The sequence below is a fragment of the Poecilia formosa genome, unplaced genomic scaffold (genome assembly GCF_000485575.1).
Source record: "Poecilia formosa unplaced genomic scaffold, Poecilia_formosa-5.1.2 Scaffold383, whole genome shotgun sequence".
Lineage (NCBI taxonomy): Eukaryota > Metazoa > Chordata > Actinopteri > Cyprinodontiformes > Poeciliidae > Poecilia > Poecilia formosa.
In genome coordinates, this window is record NW_006800322.1 from 329513 (window position 1) to 349027 (window position 19515).

Here is a 19515-nt window from a genome sequence, read left to right on the forward strand (position 1 = left end):
TGGATGGATGGATGGATGGATGGATGGATGGATGGATGGATGGATGGATGGATGGACGGATGTCGTTGTTTTTCCCTTTACATTAAGGGGGTAATGCTGCTGTAACCAGGGAGCCCTGGGTTACCATGCCCCTCCTTTTGCTACCCCAACCTTTACATGGAAGTAATGAATGAAATGTAGTGTTCCCATCCTTACTACATACATACAGCACTCACTGTCTATGGGGTGAAACAATGAAAGTTTGTAACTGTCTAGGTTTGAGACTTGACCTTAAAGCCACTAATTGTCTTTTACTGCTGTTTTCCAGTCTTTAAAAGCTGAAAGCCTTACTAGCAGCAAATATTACACAACAGCAAAGAACATTTTTCCACTTACTCTTTAATAAGTCTTTCACCCATAAGACTTATGCTTATGGGTGAAAAGACTAAAATATGCAGAAAGCATTTCATTTGAAGACTCATCTCTAAGACCTTGACCTCCACAAACAAGCAACACCAGAAGATCAACAAGTAAAATTTACAGCTCTGCCTCATCCTATTACACTTTGTAATGTGCAAGCTCAGTTGCGCTAACTTCATCCTTCAAATCCCCCCCACCCCACCTGTTATTTATATGCTCCCTCAGACTCTGCAGCGCTTCTACACAGCCACCTAAATCAACAGCAGCCTTACAAAATCCTAACGCTACTATGTATTGGATAGTTGTTCTTTAATTCCCAAAGTATTTTTTTTAATCTTCAAGCCAAATAAAGTCACTGTTTTGACTGTGATCTTGTGGCTGGAGGCCCCATCACCTGATTTACAACCTGAGGAAACAGATGGAATGAGCTACGCAGTAGAAATGCCTGATTGGTGAAGCCAAACATCCAGCAGCCAGTGTCTCCGGGTAACACGTTTCTGATGGGAATCTGACGGAACAAGCTAGAAAGAAAGAGTCTGACCCATGTCTCAAAAACACAGATTCTTCCAAAAGGTCATTATTTTTTAATGTGGCTGTTGCACAAATGTATTTCCAAGAAAAAGTTGTTTTTTTGTTGTTGTTTTTTACAGAATTTTGGAACCACACCTTACACCGGGGCCTGATGTAGCATATCAGTCTTGCTAAAACTCTCGCTTCACATTGGAGGCCTGTGGTTTCCTCATTTCTCACCATGTTCTGACGTCAGTTTGTGACCTTCAGTTCACTTTGCTATTGCAGCAGAATAATGAGCCACACAATACCAGCAGGCCAACAGCCACAACAACAACAAGACACCTGATGATTCCACTGGTCAGGTTCATTTATGTTTTCACTAAAAAATAAAATTAGCATTTGAAAATGGCATTTTGTAATCACAGATCAAATTTACTCAATATTAACATTTGATGGATGGATGGATGGATGGATGGATGGATGGATGGATGGATGGATGGATGGATGGATGGATGGATGGATGGAGTGTATTGAATGAAAAGAACTTAGTTGTGAGTTGATGATGCTAAAAGTAAAACGAAATAGAATTTGATCTTAACTCAAACAGAATCCTTCATCAATTCGAGCCAGATAAACCTTTGAAGATAAAACCGTTTTGCAATTTAACTCATATGATTCATCCCCGGTACATCGACATATTTCTCTGCTCTACTAATATTTTACCTCTCTGCATATTTACATCCCTAACTTTAACAGAATTGATAACGGTGAGGACAGAATCTTGAAATTTTCAAAATAAAAGCTTCACAGATTAAACCAACACCTCCTAACTTGAGAGCGTTCTGATCTACCTTCTCTCCTCTCGCCGCAGCAGGCTTACACCTTCATCCTGGAAACTGCTGCAGTCATTTCCTGCTGAATTAGATCGCCTCTAAAAGACCGAGGAAAAAGTCACGCATCCCCGCGACATGATGAATTTCACGCAGTCGTCCCGGAATTAAAAATGCCACATGATAATTAATAGTCGCATCTCGTCCAGCTGTGACAGTCATTGGACTACCGCTGATGTGAAACAGGAAGATGTGTCTGCACCCAGCGGACTGCTGAGCGTCTTACCGGATCATGCAGCCGGGAGCCGTCCCTCATCCAGCCTCAGCACCTGCGCGTCGTTCCAACCTGCACGTCTGCCCGCAGAGCGTCAGAGCCGGGCAGACCGAGTTGCTGCCGGGTCCTAATGCCCCCCTGCTCCACACCCACCCCGTCACCCTACCCCACAGCCTGACCTCACCAAGAGGAACCACATCAACTCATACGTGCTATTTATAGGCTTTGTTTTCTGTGGCCTGCGCATCACCGTCACACTGACTGCACCGAGTTCCCGGACAGTTCGGAGGGATTCTAGCTGCTGACGGCGCCCACACAGCCAGAGCTGATAGACATCTGAGCCATCAGAGGCTGTGTTGACAAAATGTCCCTGAAGACAAAGCACCACCTGCCAGCAACGAATTATTTATACCCCTGATAGATTTAGAGAAACAGCAGCACTCTGATTCAAAATAACAAGTATCTGTCCACAGAGAGAGAGAGAGAGAGAGAGAGAGAGAGAGAGAGAGAGAGAGAGAGAGAGACTCAAGTAAGAGTACAAAAGTATTTGGTAAAAAGAAGAAAAGAAGAAAGTACTGAGAAATTAACTATAACATCTGACTGACTCTTATATAAATGACATCTTCAGACAAACGATGTACAAATCTACACAAACTCATTCTGGCGTTTATCTTTAGTCGCATTAATTACTGCAACAGCATCTTCACAGGTCTGACTATCAAATTAAGCCTCCAGCTGCAGCTGATCCAGAACACTGCTGCTGGAGTTCTGATTAAAACCAGGAAGATAGAGAACATCACCCAGTCCTACAGTCCTTCACTGAGAGCACAGACTTTAAAATACTGTTGCTAATTTAAAAATCACTGAACGTTTCAGCACCACAATACATTAAAGATCTGCTGATGTATCACCCTTCCAGATCTCTTCTGGTTCTGGTTCTGCTCGGCATCCAGAAACAGAACCAAACATAGAGAAGCAGCATTCAACTTCTACGCACCACAAATCTGGAACAAACCTCCAGAAAACTGCAAAACAGCCAAAATACTAAGTTCCTTTAAATCAAGACTAAAATCTCACCTGTTTAGAGTTGCTTTGAACCATGTTGGCCAAAATATTTGATGTGTATTCATGATTTTGATGATATAGTTCATAAAATATAATGTTTATTGCTTGTTTCAGACTAGGATACTGTATTGTGTTTTTATGATGTAAATAAGTTTAAACTGCCTTATTGCTGAAATGTGCTTCACAAATAACCTTCATTTGATTTGTCAATTTTTAAAAGATTAAATAAATAAATAACATTATCACAAAATAAAAGATTCAGGCAGAATAAATACTGTTCTAAAACAGTGACTGGAATAGCCAGAGACTTAATTCAATAAGAGCAGCAATACTTCATAATAATATAGCTCAAGTAAAAGTGAAAAGTCCCAGAAGTTGCTTTCAAGAATATTACTCAAGCGTAAATGTAACTAGCTACTACCCACCTCTGAATTTAGACAGAAATTATTTCCTTCAACCAAATTGTTTGGTTTTGATATGAAATAAGACAGGCGTCTCCCAAAAGGTGCGAAAACAACGTCATCAACTCCTTAGAAATCCATCCCACTGTAGCATTTGTACCTCTGCAGCTGTTGTTGCATGTTGTTTTCCTGTTGCTGCCCCCTGCATTTCTGCAACTTAACATAAAGGAAATAAACCCAGCTTTGAGCTGGAGCTTCAGGGTTGGTTCAGTGGTTGCTGGTGTTCAGTCTGTCTCCCACATCCCTCCACAGGAAACATGAGTAGACTCAGTGTCAAACTACTTTCAAACCAGAATAGATATCTACTTACAGCACAATAAATTCAAACATATATATTTGTTGTTGTGGTGGTGCGACCCAGGTACAAAGATCATAGTCCTCGACACGGCCATCACAAGTTTGAGTCCCGACCTTTTGACCTTTGCTGCGTGTATTTACTCTTTCACAAACCCACTTTCAAATAAAGGTCAGCAGAGAAAACAAAAAACAGCATACCATGAATTATTATTTTCATTGTTGCTGTTTGACCTATTGCAGTTATTCTGCTCTTACACATCTTCCAGGAAGGTCACTATGACCTGTTGTGTAACAGTCCTGTCACTGCACCAATAGATTGTTAAACAGCGCCACCCAGTGGTTAAATTATCTACTCTAAATGACAAAGGCAAATTTTTGGTGAAGTGATTTTTTATGCTTTTTTTTTTTGGCCACTCACTTTTATTTTGTTTATATCTAACAACAACTTTTACACACACAGACACACAGTCAAACACAACTACTTAAATAGCTTAGATAGTAAAGAGTTGGGATGTGTCAGCAGACTGCATTCAGTGTTGCTTCTCTGCAGCTTCAGTCTTCCTCTCTGTTAATTTCTGGTCCAGGATTCTAACAGCTGCTGACCCAGTTTTCTCTTCTTAGAGCCAGCAGTTAATCAGATTGTCTTCTTCTGTCTCTAGCTGTTTTGTAGGAGAATCTTTGAGCTACTTCCTCATCACACACTGGGACCTGGCTCTCCATCCAGTTGAGATGCCCACAGATTACTACCAGATTACATATGATCATTGATAAAACCAAAAGCAACACCACACATGGACTGCAGGAGTTTTGTGTGCTGGTACGTAACAGGACTCATGGGAGCTGTCACCTTTCAGGAAACATCTTTACACCGGTCTCCCACTGTCCATGTGTTTACTTCCTGCACAATGTCATTGGGTCCAATATCTTTGGTTCTGTTTTTGACCAGGTGACTCTCAGAAAGAGGTTTTCAATCTCAAGTTATTTTTTGGTTAAATATAGGATACATACATTAAGAGCTTCAGCTTTTTTTGTAATAATAATAATTCTCCCAGAAAGCAGTTTACCACCTGCTAATTTCTATAGTTTACAGTGATCAGTGGACATCCTGTAAGTTCTCTGCAGATCAGCTCATGATCTGTCTGATGCTACATATGCTAGGCTAAGTTTAGTGCAGGATAATTTCCTAATTTGCCCATTTCTCAACAGATGATGTATTCTCAACATTAATGTATAATAATATAACACATAATCCTATAATCAAACTAATCAATACCATGTTTGATTCTCTAATTCTAAAGTCACATAGAGGGGTTAGAAATTCCAGCTGCATGTCATCAAATCAAACATCCACACATACAAGTACTTTTTAATTTATTTACACAATTTTAAAATACACAAATACAGTGGCATTACAACTGAAGAGCAGAAGTGTTAAGATGGGAGTGAAAGGAAAAAAAAATCCCATGAATCCACAGTATAAGATGTGGGACCTGAGTCCAGAACACACCTACAAGCTTTTAGGACTGGTGGTGACAGAATGAGAAACGCGACAGAAAACCCATTCCATGGAAACATGTACTTGCATTTATTATAACCATCATCAGTGAGACACACAAGTTATTCTATCGCTTTAGTTTTTCCCAAGTCAACGAGTGAAATACATTTTCCAAGAAAAGGTTCCTTCACAGGAACCCAAATGTAGTGAAGCATTCCCAGTCCCTCTATCAACAGCTCGTCCAGAAGCCTACAGCAGCTCACCAGGACGTGGTAAACAGGCGCATCCTATACACAACAGAACCAAGGAACATGTACAAGGTACAACTACAGCCCATTCCCACATCGACTACAGAAAATGGCCTACAAATACTTCTCATCAGTCTATCACATCAAGGAGTTCCTACTTTAGATCAGATCCCCAGGAGGAGCCTGAAGGCTGGGGCCACCTTCCACTATGCAGCACTCACTCCACAGCTCCTAGAAACCCCCTCTGCTTCCAGGATGCTGGCCTTGAAGCAAAACCCGTCCATTTTCTATGTAAACGGGAGAGTGGAGCCGTCTGACACCGCACGCTCTGCAGAGTTTGATTCTAAACTATTAAGTACTGAAGCGTTGTCGCCACATGAAACCATGAAAATCCCAAAGTTTACCCAGTTGACTTTAAACCTGACTGAAACATTTAAGACGTTCTTTATGATAATCGACACTCTTCTCATCAGCAAAGTCAAATATTGTACATTAAGATATGGGTTGGTTAGTAGCATCACAGACTAAAACTGTTTTTTACAAGAACTTCAAATTAATTTAGTTGGACATTAGCAACTAAAACTGTTCCTCCATCAGATCCTGAAAACAGGGAGAAAAGATCCGTTGGTTCATATTTCTCATACTTTTCCCAACACATTGCACTGTTTAAAGGTTCTATAAGATCAGCTACAGCAGAGTGAAAACAAGGGTACAAAGTCTCGACAAACTGTCCTTTCAGACCGCTTCTGATGGTGGAGTTTATCTAGAAAATGGACAAGCTGTGCTTTGGAGAAATGAAAAAAGGTGTTCGGACTCAGGGTGGAAGCAGAGGGACACGAGGTCCAAGGATCAGGCTGAAGATGCTGTGGACGTAAAAGCTTACAAAAATGTTTACTTTCATATATATTTTTATATAAAAAGAAATCGACATGTTTATCCCACCTGTGAGCATGGAAACCCCTAAGACACAACCACACAAATACACACGAAAGCCACGTCACTATGCACTAGTGTTAGAAAGAAAGAAGTTTGGTGTGGACAGACTGAGCTCCTGACTCACTCTTCCATTCACAGCTTTTCCCACGCCATTCACAACCTGAACACTAACTAAATGTGCTGCATGTTTACCATATTCCAACAGACCTGAGGACATGGACACAACTCGTACAACAGCCTCCTTACTCCCCCCCCATCTTATTCTACCTAAACGTCTCATTCACATCAAAAGAAGTAAATAAGGAGGTGTGGACTACGGGGTTCAAAGTATTTTACACGACACAGAGTTTAGGCACTGTGCTCAAACACTGCCATGATGGAGCGACTCTCCATCTGACCAAAATCAAAGTAAATCCAACAGGTTAACATTGAACAAACGCTGCATTCCCCGTTTTCATGCAGATCTGCTGGTGTTGATGTTTTTTTCTGCTAAAAAGATTAAAAACAAGTAAAATCAAAAGTTGAGAGAAAAAAAAAAACATTAGGCCAGAGAAAAGTGAATCAATGGCTTCATCAACAGCAGGGAGGAGGAGGAGTTTTCACATCTTCCACGAGCAAGGAAGAAGGGTTGCTGTGGCTTCAACTTCACCAAGATGGTTGTTAAGGCAACCAAACTGGTCTCCACCTGCCCGTCTCTCTCTCCCTCTCTCACACACACACATACACAACCTGCTGACTGTGCATCTCTTCTCCTGAGAAGTGAATAGATGCGCAGGCAGAGCCTGGTGCATTGGTGAGCAGTTCTGGGTCGTTTGAGAGTCCTGGTAATCTATGTGAATATGTGTGCGAGAGAGTGTGTGTGCTGCAGGTGATGCATGTCGAGGCGTCCTCAGAGGATGTAGGGCTGTTTCACCGCGGAGCTGCAGACTGGAGGCCGCTTGGTGTAACCCGGGACAGAGCCTGGAAACAGGAAGATTAAACACATCAGCAGCTCATAAACACCTGGAACCTAAAATACAATCAGGAGCAGATTTGTTAATGACTAGTTAAACACTTTTAGGTTTTATATTGTAAAAAAAAAAAAAAAATCCACTGGGCATTTTCGCCCAAAAGAGTGGCTGGGATTTATAAAGCGGGGTTCTGTAAAGTAGCTCTAAGGAATAAACACCTGCAGTAAGTAGAAGTCAGAGAGAACTGAACATTCTATGTGGAATCACATACAGCAGATTACGCTGCAGCTACAGGGACTGGACATACGGAAAACATGGAATATGATGCTTCACAGCAAATCTAGGAGGGAATCCCTGCAGACTGATCTTAACACTGAGCAGCAGGAAGAGTGTGTTCTGGGCCGAGAGGGAAAGACCCGATGGAGCCCAGCAGAACACACACAGTCAGAACTAGAACCCACAGTTTGCTTTGTCTACATTTTGTCACACATGAATAGATGAAAGACATGTTCTGAAAAGAATCAACAAAAACAGAGCAGATATTACATTTCAACTTTCAAGTTTAACTTCATATGTGAAGAATTTTCATTTTACAAAGTGGCTGCCTTATTCTCCATTGAATCATGGACACTCAGATTTTACTAAAAGAATATGTTTTAAAAAGTAAAGTTGTTTAAGAGTCCTGACATAAGACATTTGATGAATCCCAATAGACTTTAAATGTCATACATTAACCACATGATTAGATACTTTCACTTTGTAAAACATGGAAATCTGAAAAATGAAAATCGACTTCAGCCAACGTTTCTAATACCTATTCTTTCAGATTTATTTCATATTTCAAGTTAAAATTAATAAAGAAATGTGCAAAATGTTTCTGAATCTGCAGCTTCACATCACTACAGAAATAAATAGAATGAGCCAACTAAGCCTGCTGTATCAACTTAGTCCCTTTAATGTTCCTACACAAAGCATTTTATATCCATATTCCATATTTTTTTCCTCTTTAGCACAGCTATACTGTCTGAAACAATCAGATTGGTTTTAATTTTATATGATTTAAAAGAGATTTTAATAGGTTTCCAGTGATTGTAGCCTTTTAACCCATTTGCTTTTATAAATATAAACAGCATCCTGGTCAAACCTGAGGGAAAATGTAATCTAGCGTATAAAGTCCTGATGCTTCACCAGTCAGGACTGGTCAGTGAGCAGCACAGCTCTGCTCACTGACTGAATGTTACAGCTGTGCTTTAAGAAGAATGGTGGAGGCTGAAGCTATAAAGGAGAACAAACTAACAGTCCAGTACACCCACAGCTCCCAGTTAGCAGAATGCCACCAGTTACTGAACTGCTGTGGTTTCCTGATCGTTCTGATTGGCTAAGTAGAAAAAACATGATGTGGGACAAAAGAAAAGGGAAGTTCTGACACAATGTTCTGTTCTCTGTTGCTGCTTCCTCTTTGCGGTGGATGAACTCGTGTTTCCTCTCATCTCCACTCTTCTTTTCACTGACTTGATTCTGACATATTAACTCTTTACTGAGTTAATATGTCTACTGAGACAATACGTCTACTGAGGGAAGTACCTGTGAGGTGGACATACGTGACGTGTCCTGACGTCCAGTCAGGTCTGATGAGGAGATGTTGACAGGTGCTCCACGATGAAGACGCATGCTCACCTTCCTCTCCTTCTCCATACCTAAATAACAAAGAGAGCCAAGTGTCAGTCACCATGTAGTTCTTCTGAAGCCATCTTTGGCCTGGAAAGGCTGTGAAAGATGGACAGGCGGCGCTCTGACCTGTGTGTGAAGCAGGGTTGAGTGGGGAGGGGACTGCGGCGTCCTGAGCTGCCCTTGCTCTGCCTGAAGCAGAAGCCATGCCTCTGGCCCCGGGGTTCCTGCTGTGCCTCAGTCTCTCCTCGCGCTCCCGGCGCTCCCTCTCAGCGTCTTCCACGGCCCTGTTGGCACCCTGACACAACACAGCCCCACAGTCACCACCAGGTAGCGCAGCTGTTTCTATAGCAACAGTTAGCCTGTATTTAATCTGGTTGGGGAGCCCACATGCAGAGCTGGAAAGGAACTAATGTTACTTCAGCTTTACACCAAAACAGGATATTAGATCACTGAACAGATTATTGCATTTTTATTATGCAATTCTTTCCTTTACTCTTGCAGATATGGCTGTAACAAATCAATGAATGATTCAAGTACATTGATTATTAAAGGGGCAGGATTAGATGTTTTCCAGATGCATAATCCCATTTATGTTACTGTCAGTTGTTATAAAAATTTTGTACATATCAAATATGACTTAAAAGAAATCTGACTTTATAATTTACCACAATAAAATTGAGCGTCTGTCTCTTTAAAAACCCTTGCTCTTTCTGAAACTCTGCCTTCAGGAAGTCGTCACAACCTGGCTCCTCTATCAACCCTTTAACACTCCAGCAATGTTTTTTATGAGGAAATATTAAAACATGACACAAAGGTCAAAAAGGTTGATTTGACATCATACTGCCTCGCTTTAAAACAACAACTGACAAAATAAACAACATCATTTATTTTGGACTGAATTTCAACTGTGTGTCAACACAACTTACAAATTTGAGCATGTTCCAATCAAAGACATAGTCGTAGGAGAAGCCCTGTCTGTGGAAGAGGTTCCTGAAGAGCTGGCGGAGGTAGGAGTAGTCGGGCTTGTCGTCAAAGCGCAGAGAGCGGCAAAAGTTCAAGTATGTGGCAAACTCAGCTAAAGTGGAGAGAGAAAGATCAGGACATCAGGCACTTCTGTGGTTATGGTAATAAGAAAAGCCCTGAAAGGCATGTTAGCAGCTTAGCTTACAGGGGTAGCCTTTACACAAGACCTCAATGGGGGTGGACATCTTCTTCTCACTGATGCGTTCATACTTCTGCCTCTTGGTGGCAGCTTTGAGGCCTTGCCAGGGAAGAGAGCCCAGATTGAAGTACATCAGGACGTAGCCCAGAGACTCCAAGTCATCCCGTCTGGATTGTTCTGAAGACAGAGACAAGGTGGGATCAGCAGGGGGTAGCGCACTGCAGCGACATCAGCAGCCATCACCACATGTCTCACCAATGCCGAGGTGTGTGTTAATGGAGGCGTAGCGGGCGGTGCCGGTCAGGTTCTTGTTTTCGCGGTAGGGGATGTGCTGGTGCGTGCGAGCGTCGCGGTATTTCTTAGCCAGACCGAAGTCGATGATGTAGACCAGGTTGCCCTTCTTGCCCAGCCCCATCAGGAAGTTGTCCGGCTTCACGTCTCGGTGGATAAAGTTCTTGGAGTGGATGTATTCAATCCGGCTGATCTAGAAAGGCAAGTCAGATTCACGTTAACTAAACACCACAGGACAGACAGCAGGAAACAGACCTGAAGACACCTTCAAGTCTTTCATCTGCAGCTTTCCATCCAACACACCACATAACTGAGAAAATCTAAGGCTCTTAGTAAAGGTCAGAGCACTTTCTCTCACCATCTGGTCAGCAAGCAGGAGGACGGTCTTCAGACTGAACTTCCGAGAGCAGAAGTTGAACAGGTCCTCCAGACTGGGCCCCAGCAGCTCCATCACCATCACATTGTAGTCTCCCTCAGCACCACACCACTTTATTGTTGGAATCCCCACTGAAAGTACAGGGAAAGGTAATTATCTGGTATTCTGATAGAAAGGAACCACTAAACAGTATCAAATGTTCAGTTTGAGGAATCTGTTGACACGTTCGTTTAGATTTCAGCATCAAGGGTCAACAAAACCAAGACAAGTTGTTTTAATAGCTACTTCTGTGGTTTGAATAGAATAAGTAATATGCTTGAACAAACCAGGTAATACATCCATCCATCCATTTTCTGAACACCCTTGTCCCTCAGTGGGGTCGGGAGGAAACCAGGTAATACAGTTAATTCTAAACAACATCTCACTCATAATTTTAGTATTTAGTTGGAGTAGAACATGCATTTATATTATGGAAAATACAGACTCACCATTTGTGCTCATTTATTTCATTAATCCTGGGAATTCTTCAAATAATTTCTTGGCTGTGATTGGTTGTGGCTAATCTGAAAACTTGATAACTAGATTATGAAAGATGATTTTCTTTCCCACTAAATAACTTCAAAATAACTTCTGATCTGGTGCAGTTTGGTAGAAAAGTATTTTCTGTGTGAATGTTTTTATTAACCCTCTTACGACCAACCTGTCGGCGTCGACAGGATTCGGCTTGTGTACTTTCCATTACCGTAATTTCTGAACCGTTCAACATATCAAAAAAATTCCAAAAGTGCAGAAAAGCTGAGACATTGCGCTTTCAGGGCATATATGATACATTACGGTAGCCACCTGGGAAAGTTGTGATATGAGCTTGACCAATCACAAGAAAGATTCTCCGTTGTGTCATAATTGTCACCCAACCTACTCTGTATCGTAACTCCTGAACAGTTGGCCGCATTCAAAAAATTCCGAAAGTATCAGAAAGTGCATAAAATAAGCTGCATCACATGTGCATGTTGCAGCAGATATTAGAGTAAATATTTTCATTACGGAATTTCCCTGCGGAGCTTCGTAACGTGTCAACGGATTAGCGGTGCGAGAGAGAGAGAAGACGGCAGAGGACGAGTTGAAATCGGGCATAAAATTATGGAAATGTCTAAAAGAAAATCCACCAGACTGATAAATGGTCCTAGAAGGCTGATATCTGAAGGCAGTGAACATGAGAGACATATAACCAGCGAACCAGGTTGCGTAAAATATTTGTACAAGCTAACGTTAGTCATATGAACGCTGCACAAACCATTGGCTAACTGTTAGCTCCATCTTGATTCCTGCATAATTTGTGCAATAACTATTTATTATACTGAAAATAAAATCGTGGTCTTCCAGAAATAATGTCCTAAGTAATATTTTTACATAACGTGATTTTGGCAAAAAGAAAAAAAGAAAAATCACCACCACTTTTTTTTTCTGCCAAAAGATGAATTGTGAAAAAAAACAACAAATCAGCCAAGTGAGGGATTGGTGACCTGTCCAGTGTGTCCCCTGCCTCTTGCTCCTGACCACTGGAGATGGGTACCGGGACCCTCTCAACCTGAAGTGTGATAGATAAAGTATAGATGGATCCAGAGTGGGATTCTGTCTGCAGCTGGAGAGGAACTGCTTTAGAGCCTACCACTAAAAAATGAAAACGCCTGAAATAATTTAATAAAAAATAGGCATAAAAACTTGTAAATTGGAGGCCAGGCTTCACAGTTTTCTCTGCATTTATGTAATATAGTTGAAAGTTGAAATTGTTCATCTGAAATTGTTTGCCCCTGTCATCAGGAAGTTTTTGTTCAGTAATAAATCTGAAAATTTCAATTCCGATTTTTGTTTTTTTCCTCTTTAAACTGTTTGTTCACAATTTTTGAAATTGTGAACAGAAATGTTAAATAACCATCAAATACTGAAAGCTGAGGTTGTTCTAGAAAAAAGAGGAAAAATTCAGACTCATTGCACATTGTTTGAGAATTTTACAGCCATAAAATCAAAAAAATACCAGGCGGCCCAGTTACAATTATGGTCTTAAGAGGGTTAATTACCATTTAAAGAATCTTTAGCTCAACTAAAGACAAAGAAAGTCACTTTTTCTGCCGAGTAAAACCAGCCAGGTCATTCAAATCTTCTACATGAGCTGAACTGGTTAGGCCAGTGACTTTCAAAGTGGGAGTTCATGACCCCTGGGTGGCCACTGGGGGGCGCTAGGAGGACTCAAAGTTAGAGATGAGGAATAAAAACGTAAAAAATAAACCTAATAAATTTGTGATTTAGAAAAAAAAATCATAAAATCTTATCTTTTTTCATTATTTCAATTATTATTTTAATATTGTCCTAACACTTTGAAGAATTAATGATTTACAACAGCATTTAATTTCCCTTTGGAATCAATAAAGCATTTTTGAATTTAAATAGAAAATATGTAAAATATGTTAAAATAATTTATTGAAATGTTATTTGCAATTTTCATCTTTCTGATTAGTTACCAGTCAAATGTACTAAGTTGTTTTGCTCGTTAGAGTAGTGTAGTAACTGTAGATGAACAAGTTTCTGACCAGAGAAAAGGATCCGTCCAGTAGGCCTGCTGTGGGGCACACTGCTGCAGGAAACCTTAAATAACTCTGCTGCAGGGAACCTTATCAACTCAGCCAACTACAATCAGAACAAATGTGCTGAACTAATCTAAGAATTACTGAATAGAGAAGTAAAAACACATTGTTAAAGCTGATGTTTTGTAGAACTCCCTGCAGGTTTGTGAAGGGGGATGGAAAAGTTTCGATCCCTGGGTTGGCCGACTGCTCATCACTTTTCTTCTCTGAAACTAGTTTACTCAGTTTGACGAGCCAAATATCTTCTTTGGAAGTGATGACGGAGTTAGTGTGAGCTGTTATGCAACTGCAATATTGATACATTTGGTGATGGACGAGTATGTATGTGGTGGTTTTGGGAGTGTGATACCTCCGCCTTGCATCATCTTGTAGATCTTGCTTTCGATGTGGAGTTGTGGGTGTTTAGTCTTCACACATTCCAGCTTGATGGCCACCTCTTCTCCCACTGAGATATCAGTACCTAGACAAACAGACAGACAAGGTTTAGTTGGATGGAGCTAGGGAAACAGTCAAAGAGCCTGAACACTAGAGTTCTATCTAGTTGTCTCAGAAACAACTAGATAGTCTCACTGCATGCTAGCATGCAGGTCCCACTGCTAGCATGAGACCGGCATGCTAGCAGTGGCTACAGACCTTCATTTCTCTTCCTGACATGTCTGTAATAACCTCCTGTTACTAATGTGTGGAAAACATTTGAGCAAATACAGAAATCCTTTAAAAGTTGGTTGATGTGAAGCTGCTCAGTTTGTGGACAGAGACAATCAAGAATGCTAGCTAAATCTGTCAAATGCAAGTCCGTTTCAATTCACCACTCCTTAGTGGACGTCCAGCATCATTTTATGAGACATAAATAGATTTTCATCTATTTTGCTCACACATGAAGGGATTCTGGGAAATGACTTCAAAACTGACATGTTTAAGTGCTGAGGTTGCTTTCTTCCTAAACACGGTAATGGAGTCCAGCTAGTACCACCCCCCTCCACAGAAACCCGACACCACCTTACATAATCCCATTACTCCCGCTCACGTGTGTGAACACACCATCTCATAGCAGAAAGAGTTTAACAGCAGTTCTGATGGAACATCATTGATTTCTCTGTACGTCATCTGGCACCTGGCACCCAGCAGGGCGGGGCCAAGGCTCCCCCGCACGGCGGTTAGCATGGAGCAGCGGGCTCTCAACATGCAACAGACACTTCAGCAAACCAAAGCATGGAGGGAAATTACAGCACATGGGATTTTATGCATTACATAAATGACCAAAGTTCAGATTTAATGTGTTCTGTGTTTGTTTTTAAAGCCTGAATGCTCATTTACATAAGACTCATTGGGCCGTAGGTGTCAGAGAAGTTAAAAAGGATATTCTTCAACATGACCCACCTGACTCCTAGTTGCATTAAATAAAGAATCTATTCCAACAGAAACATCTGAATCAAGCGGGTGTTTTACAGTGTGTGCTCTCTGGTGTCAGAGGAATGGGATTTGTCTGAACAGATTTTTCTGGGGAATGCAGCACTCCCTCATGGAGGACTGTTCCTGATGTGCCAAAGTGTTCACAATGTGTGCAGGGTGTGTTTTTCTGCTGTGCTGCTGGTGCAACATGTTCAGACACATCTCTGTGGACTATTATTTCATGAGGTCTCACCAGGAAGTGCCGCAGAAACATGCAAATATACTGTGACTTGTATAAGAGCATCACCTCCACTGCTAATAGACATCAGAAAGACAAATAAACAAACAAACATTCAGCCGTGAGATGACACCTGGTGTGACGTCAGCCAAACCACCAACATGTCAGCAGACGGGCAGTGCAAAAATGTGTCATAAGTTTGATGACTGAATCACCAACAACACGCAGTTTGAGCCGTTTTAAGTAACTTTTGGTCCGTCAGTTTAAACAACCTTTGTGTTAAGTTTGCTTATAAATATGCCCCTCCCTGTTAGCATACATGACTGGAGCGTTCTCATTTGACTGTGATGTGATATCACCAACAGTATCTGTTAAACAAGTCTCTGTTTTCTTGTCAGACAGGTAGCAGCCTCAGGGAGCGTTTTATAACACCCTGCAGCAGAACATAACCAGCTTATAGACTCATCACAATGACCATCCTGTCCCATCATGAAACTAAACATCATTTATGAGCTAGAAGGAGCGTGTAAATAACACTAAACAAGTGGCTTTTCTTGACTCTCAGTCATTCAGGACTGTCACAATTACCAGTAATCAAGAAATTAGATTTTTCTGCTTTCATTTGACAAAAAAAGACATTTTGTTTGTGATTTTCAACATATAGTGGACTAAAACACTGACAGAATTGACAACCTTTAAATTACTGTTGTTATGTATACAACTTATTTCTAATAAATATTCAGTTATTTAAAAGTAGGCTTAAAAGAACATGATAGTGGCATACATATGAATTTATAGATTGCTTAAAAGCTGACATCTTGGTATCAAAATATATTCAGTGAAACAAAAAACAGAAAGGCAGAAGGGCTGATCTCATACCTGCATAATAATATTATTAAACAACACAGCTAGTGTTCAAAGAACAAATATATTTCTGTACTTGTTGTAAGTGACCCTAATGTCAATGGGTACAAGAAACAAAGTGGTTTGGACTTCAGTCTGATCCTGATTAGGTCGGGACATTTCTTTGGTCTTTTTTATAAAACTGTCCTCTGACACGGCTCATGTCTCTGTACACTTGCTGAATATTTTCAAACAAATATAAAACATATGAATAACCTCCTGATACTCTATGATGGATAACACCAATCACATAGGAGTAGAAGACCTCAGTGAACAGGGTGACCCGATCCCACCCTGCTAATGACCCAACAGGAACAAGCCTTTAGGTCTCTGAAACATTCATCACTGTTACCGACACAAACTTGGTTTAAACATGATGAGTGAATCACTGTGGGACATCTGCCATGGACGCCTTTTAATAAGACCTTGTTTCTTGTAACAGAAGCGCGAATGATCAAAAACCTGCTCCTGTTTCTACTGCAGACAGCAGAGGGTTAACTGATTTAACAGAACCACACACTGCTCTGACTCATTTACAATGTTACAACACATTAGTCATCAACCACTCAATGGAAAGGATGGACAGCCGAGTGAAGACAAAAAACACTAAGTGATTATGCAAGCGGCTGGCAGCTCTGGGTATCAGATTGTACAACAGGTCATGTGGAAGAAAGGCCAGATCCTGTTAATTAATCTAACCTCTCCTGGATTCACAGCTGTTAAGTGAGGACATTTAACATTGCTCTGGGAGTTTTAGTTGAACAAGGCGAGTTCACTTTCAGAACACACAGCCTAGTTAGGTCACACAAGCGCATAAGATTCTAGTACAAAACTTTTCAAACCACGACTGGAGCAGAAAATGTTACAGATTTTGGTAAAGAATACTAGTCCCATAAATGTAAAATCAAATTAAAAACAAAATTAATAGCAACAGTCTAGTGTAAACACTTGGTATAGTCCGAGAAGGGAGACCATGATCTCTTGTCTTTGATCCAAATGTGATTTTAAAAAAAGACATAAAAAAAAATCTATCCAAAACTAAAAAACGTTTTCTTACGAGTTGCACATATTTTGGCACAAATGTAACACAACATATTCAGATACTTCCATGACAGAATCAATAATTAAGCATTATACTGGAAAACATCCATGGAATCACCTTTATGTCTACATCTCATCCACCATAGAAGACTAGAAGGGACTAATCTAAAGTAAAGCAGACAGTTCCAGTTCGGTGACGGTTCACATTTAGAAACCACTGCACCTCACAGCCAGGCCTGTGACACTGTTAGAGGCTAGAGGTGAGGTTTTCCCAGCAGAGATGTGAATAATTAAGATTAAAGCTCCAATATAAGCGCCAAAAGAAGAGCTACAGCATGGTTGGTGTTAACTAGTGGCATACTGCATCCAACCAGAATACCATACAGATTGTGCATTTTGTGATTTAATGTAGGTTTAATCTAGCTCAGTGCAGATTAAATCCCCTTCATCACGATCCATTTGAAAACAACAATAATCATGTTATCATTAAAAGCCAGATTAAAATAGTGGAAGAAATGACATTTACTTCCAGAAGGATCCAAAAATTTTTCTGACAAAACCTATTTAATCAGTAGCTGGTCAGCAGCCTTAGCTAACAGAAGATAGCTACATTTCACCCAGTAGAGATGAAGCTATATTTGTACATGTTCGTGACAGCTTATTCTCAGAAGGATATAGGGCCTTCCCATCAAACACAAATCTTTGGGCTCATCTGTAAAATAGCATCCTATTGATAAAAATTTTACAATGTAAAACATATTATATAAAACTCACTGAAAGGTAACCACAGTAGATCCGTTGAGCCTTTTGATTCAGCTGGAAACTTTCGTTCTGCTTAAAACCACTAAAAAACACATGCAGGCAACTGTCCCCGAATATTTCACAGGCTCAGACTGAACGATCATTCTGGTCTAAAACGAGTTTCAGGTGAATCAAAGCAAAAGAACCAAACAAAAACTTTCAGATTTTACATAGCTAGCTGAGGACAAAACACTTAGATTCATATCAGCTGACTGTTTTCCTAGTAATTTGAACCCTTCATTTGGACACCGGGTTGATATTATAACGGAAAATAAGTTTCTAAGCCAAGCACAGTCGAAATAAATCGCTTACTAAACACATTTTCAAAATAGAAGACGGAAATGTTAGCTTACTTGCTACAGAAACTACTAGCCTAGCAGCTAACGCTAACAGAGAACACAACAGCTGATCGCCTATCACCAGCTCCTTCTGAACCTCTAAAAACGAAACCAGTTGACCAACTTCCTCACACTTTCCTCTTGTTGTTAATACAGACACAGACTAGTAGACAAGTTTCAGTGACAAAAACATACCCAAGTATATGTCTCCAAACGATCCGCTTCCAATCTTTCTGCCCAGTCTGTATCGGTTTCCGACTCTCAACTCCATGTTAATAAATCTGTCGTCGGCTAGCAAGCACGCTCGCTAGCTCCAAAATATTCAAAATATGGTCAGCTTTGAAGTTCAAGCCCGTTTACAACTAGAATAGAATCAACCAGCAGACACCGGAGATCCGTTCAAGCGACAAAATCTGTTCTTCTGTATGCTGTCTCCGGATGAAGTCGGCTCCGACAATCTTTCGCCTCTTGTTTTAAAATGTTAAATATATCATATTGCGACAATATGGCGTTTATCGGAAAGATGAATCTCTGTACTTTATGCTCTTGCTGTTTTTAAAATTGGTAAGCCTTAAATTTCCACGGATGAAGATGGATTTTGAAAAGATTCCGTCAGCTATTTGGCACGGTATCTCTGGCTCGCATTAAACTGCTCTATGTTAGGACCTTGCTCAGCAATCTGCTGGGTCTGTGACGCCACTTCCTTGTTAGATGATGGGGGAGGACACGACCAAAGAGCGTGTTGTTATAGATCCTCTAACAGATACTAGTATCAGTAACAGGCCTCACTAATTCTGAAGCGGTCTGCATCACCTTCGCTCAAGACTGAATATGTTTGAAAGGATTTATGTGTGTATAGTTAACGTTCAAAATTTACAAAGATTTGGCCCGTTTTATTCGCTCGCACATTCCGCTCAATTCAGGTTCCCATATTATTGTCCCATTCGTTATGCTTCCAGTGCATTCAATGTGTGACTAGTCTCCTAAAGCTTAAAGGCTCTGGTTCCACTCAACAACAAAAGATCGCTACCTTTGTCCCTCTGGCTTTTGTCCATCTGCAAGTGGTCAATGAAACGCACAAGTTCATTCTTCAGCCATAAAAAGAAAATATATGAAAAATAATAATAATAAAAACAATTCTAAAAAAAACACACAGTTCAATTAAAGCAATACTACTTTCATTGAACTTTAA

The 19515-nt window shown here is 40.6% G+C and overlaps 2 protein-coding genes across 4 annotated transcripts in view; both read right to left on the reverse strand.

Annotated features, from left to right (window-relative positions):
• Positions 1-2433, reverse strand: part of slc16a3a (solute carrier family 16 member 3a) — a 15726-nt gene extending 13293 nt beyond the window's left edge. Inside the window, exon 1 of one of the 2 annotated variants that reach the window (XM_007575624.2) lies at positions 2029-2433. The gene's annotated coding sequence lies outside the window, so the exon portion shown is untranslated. The other variant, XM_007575623.2, reaches the window with a different exon arrangement.
• Positions 2434-5193: 2760 nt separating this feature from the next.
• On the reverse strand, positions 5194-19008 carry LOC103154369 (casein kinase I). Of its 2 annotated transcripts, none has more exons than XM_007575626.2 (9): positions 18519-19008; positions 13960-14070; positions 10951-11099; positions 10557-10785; positions 10308-10478; positions 10066-10214; positions 9266-9434; positions 9053-9165; positions 5194-7478 (listed from the first exon to the last, which is right to left on the reverse strand). In XM_007575626.2, the coding sequence occupies exons 1-9, from the start codon at positions 18592-18594 to the stop codon at positions 7428-7430; spliced, it is 1218 nt and encodes a 405-aa protein (XP_007575688.1). In that variant the 5' UTR covers positions 18595-19008; the 3' UTR covers positions 5194-7427. The 2 variants fall into 2 exon arrangements, with proteins under 2 accessions (XP_007575688.1, XP_007575689.1); XM_007575627.2 differs by lacking the exon at positions 18519-19008 and adding an exon at positions 17959-17977.
• Positions 19009-19515: the final 507 nt, after the last annotated feature.